The sequence below is a fragment of the Setaria italica genome, chromosome IX (assembly GCF_000263155.2).
Source record: "Setaria italica strain Yugu1 chromosome IX, Setaria_italica_v2.0, whole genome shotgun sequence".
In the NCBI taxonomy this organism is placed as follows: domain Eukaryota; kingdom Viridiplantae; phylum Streptophyta; class Magnoliopsida; order Poales; family Poaceae; genus Setaria; species Setaria italica.
In genome coordinates this window covers 8,208,491-8,217,682 of record NC_028458.1, presented here as the reverse complement: position 1 = coordinate 8,217,682, position 9,192 = coordinate 8,208,491, and the positions used below count along the sequence as shown (strand labels likewise).

Genomic DNA, 9,192 nt, shown 5'->3' with positions numbered 1-9,192 from the left:
GGTTGAATTCGCTGAGAATATTATGCACTATAATAACTTCAAGTGCCAGTGTGCCACGCGCTTTGAGATGCGTTGGGGTTCCGTGATAAGGACTCTGTTCGGTTGTGCAGAGGTGTGCATGTGGTGGAAGCCTGGAAACATGCATGATCGCCTAGCAAACCACATCCCAGATGCTATTCGCAGCGAATTCCATTTTTTTCATCCCACAACAGGGACTTGGACTACTTCTGTCTGTGCCTCCACATGATATGTGCAGTGAAACACTCCAGTGCTCATCTAAAGAAGGAGGGCGATTGCATTTGCGTGCTACATACCTGTCTATTTGGCCAGGCCTGCTAGGAAAAAGAATCTTAGATACTTTTTGTTTGTGTTCGAAACTGTCAGCTGCTCTTCGCACAGAATATATGCTCATAGTTCTGTTCTGCGCTGTTTGTTTCTTTCATGATATGACTGTCTTGTAAGTTGTAACAAAAACCTACTGTTAACCAGGAATCAACCACAACCTGCCTCACAAATTTAAGAAGGAAATCACACATTTGCATTACATGATGATGAAATGGGAATGCTCAAGTCGAGCAAATCCAAAGAGTGCCACAAGCTGCCTTCTTAGAGCTGCTCTACAAATCTACAATCCTTGCGTTCGTGTTGAACTATTTTTTTCCGAAAAAAATGTTGAATTATTTTTATGATTTATGATCAACTCTTTGCAGTCCGTGTTACTTCATTCTTTGGCAGGCTCTTCTTTGTTGCTACATGTAGTGCTGGCTTGTTTGTGCCTATAGAGATGGCTGAGTGATGTAGCAATTTTGCCATCTTGGCCCATGTACCATCGACTTTATATGGCTCTACGAGTCATTTATTGATATAACGGTTTGCACACTCTATTTTCCTTTCCTCTTCGAATCTTAGATGATATCAGAAAATTATTTAAAACCACTAAGAATCACGCACGATCAAGAATAACTTAGTGCTCCTTCCTCCGTGCAATTGCAAAAGAAGTACAGGAGCTAGCATGGCTTGTCGATTCTTGGGTTTGCAGAAACATCGGCTGAAACAGTGTTGGCGAACTTGGGCACCCCACAAAATTGTTGCCGGCAGCATCAAAGACGCGCAGGTTCACGAGGTTGGTGGCGTCAGGGAGCGGTCCAAAAAAGGCATTGTGATCCAACCGGACCTCCACGAGGCTCTTCATGGCGGCGATGAACTGGTCTATGCGCCCGGTGAGGAGTGAACTCTGACCACTGACGTCGAGGAACTATGTTGCCGTCGTTCCCGAAGCCGGCTGGTATGGCCCCGTGGAGCTCATTCCTCGCGAGCGACAGGCTCTCTAGGGCCGGGAACGCGGCGGCGCTGCCGAGGTAGTCCGGGAACAGCGACAGGCTGATGTTGTTGGCCGAGAAGCTCTGTAGGCCGGAGCAGGTTAGCACGTCGTCCGGCCGGAATCTCGGGCCTACCGTGGGGTTGTCGTCGAGGTTTATCGTCTCGAGGGCGGGGAAGGCGGCGAAGAAGCCTTCGGGGACGCCGAGGAAGCGGTTGGATCGGAGGTCGAGGGTGCGGAGGTGCTGCAGCGGCGTCGGGAGGAGGGGGAGGTCGCCGCCGGTTTGCTCGGTGAGACCGTTGAAGCCGAGGTCGAGCTCGGTCAGGAAGGTAAGCTTGCTGAGGTCGGACGCGTAGAGCCAGCCGGCCAGACCGGCGCGGCTGGCGCGGATGGAGGCGACGCGGCGGGCATCGTCGAAGCTCACGCCCACCCACGAGCCGTCGCAAGGGTCGGCCGATTTCACGCCCCAGCCGAGCGCGCCTTGCCGGCGCCGGTTGTGTTAGCGATGGATTGCATGGCCGCGGCGTCGTCAGGGCTCGCCGGCGCCGCGGCTATGATCCAGGGGAGGGCGCCGAGGATCACCAGGACGGCAAGAACCGGCATCGGCGTTCGGCATGCCATTAGATCGATTTCGCGAGTACTCTTGCATTGCAATATTGCTTCAAAGTTTTCGTGTTTTGTGGTGTACTCAACCCGACTACGACCACGTACTATATTAGGTTGCCGTCATCACTCTTATAGAAACTTCCATAATTCACGTCCTTCCAAACAGAAAAGCTTCACGTTACCGGAATGCATGCATGCATGTTTACGGAATATATATTGGAAAATATTATTACCAAATAAAAAACAAGCAATAAAGAATTCATTACTATACACCAGTCTGTAGATTGTGGGCAAGCAATCATATCATTGTGCAGCTGTATGTTGATTACTACTTGCATATGATGATATAAACAGGAAATCAAACAATCAATCGTACGTATATAGCGGCATACGGAGTATTGCGTGGAAGGGAGAATGCTTTTTGATCCTGTATCTATATGTTAATTACTCCCTCTCGGTTGAAAATATAATTGCTTTAGGACATTGATATCTACAAGATGGAACTTTGACTATCAACTTTAATAAAAAAAATATGATATCTAAAGATAAAAAGATAAATCACTTAAAATTTTGAATCAACTAACATCAATTTTATATCGGAAATATATCTAAACTCTTTGTAATATTTTTTCTGGTCATAAATACAAGTTTATTGGGCACAAACACAGTCTCCAATTTACCTTTTTACTGTAAGTATCCATAAAAACATATTGTTTCATATAAAGAGCTATATATTGTCAAAGTGTATTTCATGACAAACAATTGTAAATCAATATTACATATCGGTTGTCAAATTTAGAAAATGTTTGGCTTAGTATAAACCTAAATGGACTTATATTTACGAGTAAGTATGTGTTATAGGTTTTCTAACTAAAAAAATAAAATGATTTATATATTCATGATTTAACCAGACGGTTCATAACCAAAGGTCAACACCCCTTTAGTTGACCCTCTTCTTTCTTCTTCTTTTTCGTTCTTTTATTTTTCCAATTAAGAAATAAAGGGAGCACTTGCCCCCCCCCCCCACCACCACCACAACACACACAAGAATCTCGATCAGACCTTTAATGGTAAATATGATCTTTAATGGTAAATATAGTACCCATTTAGCCGGATTGCAAACAAATCGGCTATGAAGGTGTAAACTAGATAGACCAGCTATGAAGGCGTAAACTAGATGATCGACACTAGCACTACCACAACCACAAAGACGATGGTGAAGTGCATCTAACATGTTTGACGGTGAGACGCTGGAGACAATCAGCTCGGGGTTCCCCTCCACCCATACCTCTAGGCCACTGGATGAACTTGGGCACGCTGCCCTGCAGCACATTGTCACAAATGTCAAGGAGGCGGAGCGACGACAACTGCATGAGGACCAGTGGGATGGTGCTACTGATGTTGTTGCCACACAAAACGATTGTTTCAAGAGACAAAAGATTGGAGAACGTCAGGTGGATGGTTCCATTGAGGAATACACGAGACATGTTGATCCCTGTAACGACCCTGTGATGGTCATTTTCCTTGTTCGTGGCGTAGTGTGTACACCAAGCCAACCCGCACAGGTGTTGTTGCGCCGCCAGCTCTCCGCAAGGGACACAAGGAAATGTAAAACAGTGGCTATCAACGGCAGCTTTTAAACATCTAAATCACACGCGCTGGGTCCAGCTGGCAGAAGCTCCCTTTTCTGGCTACCTCAACAACATCAGTTTGCACGTGGCATACGAACACCAGCACTAGCCCTTGAAGCATGTTCCCGGAGAGATACACCGAGTCCGTGCACCAACACGACAGTTCATAACTCAATGGCCAACAACCATTTATCATCTTCTTTCTTTTTCATTCTTTTAGTTTTCCAATTAAGAAATAAAGGGGCACATGCCCCCCCTCCTCCCTACAAGAATCTCGAGCACACCTTTGATGGTGAGCATAGCACCTATTTAGAATGTACGTGTCGCAAAACATTTTTGTCGTTGTTGAGGTTGAAGTGTTGTATCATATGGCTTGTGAATGTTGTTGAGGTTGAAGTGTTGTATCGTATGGCTTGTGAATGTCTCCAAACAGGACCCGTCAGATGGTTGTTGCTGAGGTCCAACACACCGTTCTAACCAAGAAACTTAGCACAAGACCGTTAATGTTGGCATTTTATCCTTCAAACCTCCATAGTTCGGTGAGAACACAAACCAATAGCCTTTAGACAACCTTCGTCATATTGGAGAAGAAATGTTGCGGCCTTTAGATAACTCGGGACTAAAGACCTTCCTTTAGTCCCGTTTGGTAATATCAACTGGGACTAAAAGATTTTGTGCAAAAAATATTATAAATTCCCAGGAGGCCCCCCCACACGCGCACGTCGCAAGTCACAAGTCACGCAATTTTTCACGCGAAATATGTGCATGCGCGATGCGTGAGTATCGGTGTTTCGGACCGCTGACTAGTGATTGTACACCGCGCTCTCCTCACTTCCGATGGCTAGCACACAAGATACAAGGAGTTACACTGGTTAGGAAAAATCCCTACGTTTAGTTTTGGCAAGAGTCGTGTTCCTTGGATCAAGTGCACTGAACTTACAATGGGGTGGTTGCAAGCAAGCGTTCGTGCGATGTGTGGGTGTATGCGTTGAATGAGAGAGAGAGAGAGAGAGAGAGAGAGAGAAGGCCCGGTTCCCCTTATATAGGTCAGGGACCGGGCAACAATATTGAGAAATGGAGGGGGTTATGACGTGGTCAGGTCTTCCTTGCACCAAGAGGCCTGCTTGTCCAGTCCCCTTGGCTATTCGTGGACTTCGCACGCCTTGTACGGTAGCTCCTGTGCGACGTGGGTTTCTTACGCATGGCCCGGCCTACTCCGTGTGTGCTCCCATCTCATCTGCCAACTCCGTGGCAGTGAATGGGACGGGTGCTGTTGTCGTCCATACTGGTGACGAATGGGCGGGCCGTGATTAGTGGCCTGGATGGGGCGCGCCGCTCGTCCCGGCTTTCCCCAACCTCTTTAGTGCGCTCATGGCCGCTCCTCGTTGTAACGTCTGTCGCTAGGTCTCACCTCGCCCACGGGACTGTACCGGGCCTGGCGCGGTGGTATGGTCTTGATCTTGACGGGTCTCCTTAATAGCGAAGGTGATGATGATGCCAGGGCGTGTGGGCGTGTACGGCCGCGCATGGTCTCATCCTGCAGGCCATCGTGGGCGGTCCGAAGGATGTAGCCTCACCCTCAGACCTCCTGGTTAAAGGTCGGCTCCCCTCACGTGTAGTTTTGTTACCATCTCACCTACACAGCACATTTAACTGAGTAGGGGATGCAATTCTTTTGTAATTACTCGTGGGGGACCCTTTAATCCCGGTTAGTGTTACCAACCGAGACTAAAGATCACCTCTAGGTGTCTCCACGGACTACAAAATTTAGACCTAGGACTAAAGTCTCTTTAGTCCCAGGACAAAGACAATCGAGATTTTTGTTGAGGATGGAAGGTCCGAGCAGTCTCAACTTATTCAAAATCGAGCACCCAGCTGTTAGCCGGCGGACACTGCCGGAGCAGCGGGGACGTAGGGAGTGGCGCAGAGCATGAGGGGGTTCTTCCTTCTCACGCCGAGCCCCATGGCCTCCTCCATGTCGAGCTCGTCCACGCCGGGGGGCAGCCTCCAGTCGAAGTGGTACATGAGCTGCAGCAGCGCCAGCTGCATGCCGGCGAGCCCGTAGTTGTACCCCGGGCACATCCGACGGCCGGCCCCGAACGGCGTGAACTCGAAGTGGAGGCCTTGGAAGTCGGGCGCGCCGTCCTCGGCGAACCGCTCCGGCCGGAACTCCTCGGGGTCCCTCCAGTACCGCGGATCCCGCGAGATGGCCCACGCGTTGACCACGATCCGCGACCCGCCCGGCACCACGTACCCGCCGAGCTCCGCCGCGCCGATGCTCTCCCGCGGCACCAGCAGCGGCGCCGCCGGGTGCAGCCGGATCGCCTCCTTCATCACCAGCTTCAGGTACTTGAGGTCGCTGTTGCGGAGGTCCGTCTCGGTGATCGTCTCCTTCCCGCGGAACGTGCTCCGGATCTCCTCCTGCAGCTTCCTCATCACGCGCGGGTTCCGCGCGATCTCCGACATGGCCCACTCCGTCGACGAGCCGGACGTCCCCGTGCCGCCGGCGAACATATCCTGCACAATTTTTTTTGTCTATATGAAATCGAATCGGATGGAATAAAGTCTTGCTTCAAAATAAGAAAGAAATTAAAGATGCAGTAAGATACCAAGACGACAGCTTTGATGGTGTTGTCCGTGACCGGGAACCCCCAGGAGTTGTCGCCGCTCTGCTGCAGCGTGAGCATGACGTCGACGACGTCCTCGTCGACGACCTCCTTCCCGGCGGCGATCCTCGCGGCGCGCTCCCCCCGCCTCTTCTCGATGATGTCGACGAGTATGCGGTCGAACGTCCGGTGTATCTCCCGGAGCTTTCGCTTCATCCCGCTGACCTCGCCGAGCACCTCCCTGAACCTGGGGAACAGGTCCGGCACGTTGAAGCCGCTGGACAGCCCGATGACGCGCTTGATGGCGTCCTGGAACACGGGCATGTCGGGCCTCACCTCCCCGAACGACGACCTCGAGATGGTCCGGCTGCTGATGTCGTAGACCATCCTCGTCACGTTCACCGGCGCGCCGGCGGCCGCCGCGGCCCGGATGGCCTCCACCTGCCGCCGCACCTCCTCCTCGCGGATGTGCTGGAAGGAGAGGATCCGCTTCGGGCTGAGCACCTCGTGGATGCAGAGCTTGCGGATCCGGCGCCAGTAGTCGCTGGTGGGGGCGAAGATGATGTCGGCCCAGCCGTAGCCGCAGATGCCGCCGACGAGGAGCCGGGGCCGGTTGGCGAAGTTGGGGTCCTGCACCTTGAGCACCTCGCGGGCGAGCTCCCGCGAGGTCACCACCACCAGCGGCATCGTCGGGCCGATCATGAGCGTCATGATGGGCCCGTGCACGGCCGCCAGGTCGCGCAGGCGGCGGTGCACCAGCGTGTTCACCACGTGGTGCACGCTCCCGATCACCGGCAGCGTGCGCGGCCCCGGCGGGCGACGCCGGGAGCCACCACGGCGGAGGAACAGGAGGATGGACACGGCCAGGAGAGCCACCAGGATGGCGTTGTACGTGGTGTCGTCCATGCTGCCGTCAGATCGGTCGATACTCGCTAGTCGTTCGCTCTTTTTTTAAAAAAAAAATCCTACTGTTGTCAGTCACTGACTGACACACTCTCTCTCTAGTGATGGGAGTGAGCTGAGCTATAGCAGCTAGCTAGGGTTGGGACGCTGGAGGCTAGCCGAAGTCTCAGCTCTATTTATAGGTGGGTTCCTCGATCTCAGTGTCGATGCGAGCCAGTGCGTGGACGCGCATGAGAGCTTACGTGTTATGTATAAAACTAGGATATAGATTCACTTTCGTGATTCTTCGGTTAGAACGATTGGCCCATTGTACATACCGATCAGTTTCTCGAAAGATAAGAAAATTTATAGTAACCAAGATTTACCTGACTTGTGCTTAGCCGGTACAAGAAGAGTGTATTAATATTGTTATTAGCAAGGTATATAGTTAAAATACTTAAATGGGAGTGATCGAAGGTCAAATAGGGCGCCGTCGATTAAAGCTAGGTGCGCACTCTGTCTCCATGCAAAACATGAGCAGTTTTTTTTTTTTTTGAGGGTAAAGAAGAAGAGCAGTTGTGTACGAGTTTCTCCATCGACTTTACGTGGTGACTCGATCACCTCTCCCAGCAGCCAGCAGTACGTAAAGGTGAAACATGGCTTCACCTTTCAGTACCACGTACGTTGGTGATTGGTGGTGCCGTAAGTAACGATGTAAATCCGGGATTTGGATAGGCATTCAGGGCGGTAATAAAATGGATGTGTATGAGCAAACACACTTCCTCCACTCAGTACTCACAAATGTGTGTTTCCTTAGACGTTTGTCTAGGTTTTCCAGAATCAAACGTTTAATTTTTAATTTTGACTATAAACGGCAAAAATAATTATATAGATTGACGACATATGATTAACTATATTCATGATGATAAAACAAACTCACAATATATATAGCCTTTTCTATTTAAGATGGTATACTTTAATACATATTATTAGTTGAACTACCGTACATTCTAATAGATTTCCAAATTGTAGGTCGTTTTAGTTTTTTTATATTCATAGATATTGTTATGCATCTCTTATGCATCTATATATAGTGTATGTCTAAGTGCATAATAATATCTATAAACCTAGAAAAGTCAAAACGACCTACAGTTTGGAACGGAGGGAGTACTTAGTATGATGAGAGGGTTACGAACTTATGAGACTACAAATGTGTGTGATTTTCGAGACAAATCTAAACATAAGGTTTCTTATGTTATGAAACTAGCTAGATGTATTAAGAGGTATCCAAAGTTTTACGAGTCCCTGAAGGGAGTAGCAAGTCAAGTTAAACTATCCCGATTTTGATCAGACAGTGGTGATGCGTGCCGATTAACTGCATGGCAGCACGCTTGCGTGCGGTGTGTTCATTGGCCGGTACCGGGATTCCGATGCGAATTTTGGTGTTCTTGGATAGGCATGCAGCGCCCCAGTAGTGTAATATATGATCGTGTTCGTTTCCAAAAAAAAAAAATATGACCTTGTTCAAAGGTCGTCATGACTCTAACATAAGCTCGACCGTGTGGTTAGACTGCGATGTACTGGCAAGGAGCAAGCTTGGAGAAGCACGGCCATTTGTCTTTTCCAGTCATGAGCTGGCGTACGTCCAAGTCGTCCGTGCCTCCCCTTGGCTTCCACGTACGCCGGCCGGTGTGGAATTCCTGATGCGTGCATCGCTGCAGCGTGACGACTGATGAGTTCATGCCTTTCGTCGGCTGCCCGAGCCCGACTTGTGGCCCCGCTCGGAGGTATCAAGATGAACTGCTCCGATCCAGGGGCATCTTATCCTATAGCATTCTAACTTTGTTAGCTAGTACTATACCACTTACCAAGTAAAAGGGTCCGGGGTACTAGCGGTTGCTTGTTAGCATGACGGCGATCCCCTATACACTGCTTTGTGATTTCACCCGCTTCGAGATTTTCACAGGGAGCAAATTACAATGCAGTATCAGTATGTATTATACATTATGTACTAGACTAGAAACACACTCGCCGGGACTTTGTTTTCCTCCGTATAGACCAGCTGCCAAGATACTGAAATTTCTGACAAAAGTGACAGAGGATAAGGAGAGATCGGTATGATCAGGCAGGGGCCAGGGGAAGCTACTAC

General features: G+C 49.7%; 2 protein-coding genes across 2 annotated transcripts; both read right to left on the bottom strand.

The window, feature by feature from the left end:
* Nucleotides 1–492: 492 nt before the first annotated feature.
* Nucleotides 493–3,411, bottom strand: LOC101782697 (probable inactive leucine-rich repeat receptor kinase XIAO). Its single transcript, XM_004986240.1, has 3 exons — nt 3,213–3,411; nt 1,247–1,798; nt 493–503 (listed from the first exon to the last, which is right to left on the bottom strand). The coding sequence occupies exons 1-3, from the start codon at nt 3,409–3,411 to the stop codon at nt 493–495; spliced, it is 762 nt and encodes a 253-aa protein (XP_004986297.1).
* A 2,022-nt stretch (nt 3,412–5,433) lies between these two features.
* On the bottom strand, nt 5,434–7,067 carry LOC101782291 (5-epiaristolochene 1,3-dihydroxylase). The gene is made up of 2 exons (XM_004986239.1): nt 6,165–7,067; nt 5,434–6,072 (listed from the first exon to the last, which is right to left on the bottom strand). The coding sequence occupies exons 1-2, from the start codon at nt 7,065–7,067 to the stop codon at nt 5,434–5,436; spliced, it is 1,542 nt and encodes a 513-aa protein (XP_004986296.1).
* Between the last annotated feature and the right edge of the window lie 2,125 nt (nt 7,068–9,192).

Coding starts and splice junctions, on each gene's coding strand:
- LOC101782697 (XM_004986240.1), bottom strand. CDS start 3,411: ATGTCTCGTGTATTCCTCAATGGAACCATCCACCTGACGTTCTCCAAT. Junction 1,799..3,212: donor GTTCATCCAGTGGCCTAGAG/GTATGGGTGGAG, acceptor GGCGCCGGCAAG/GCGCGCTCGGCTGGGGCGTG.
- LOC101782291 (XM_004986239.1), bottom strand. CDS start 7,067: ATGGACGACACCACGTACAACGCCATCCTGGTGGCTCTCCTGGCCGTG. Junction 6,073..6,164: donor CCATCAAAGCTGTCGTCTTG/GTATCTTACTGC, acceptor AAAATTGTGCAG/GATATGTTCGCCGGCGGCAC.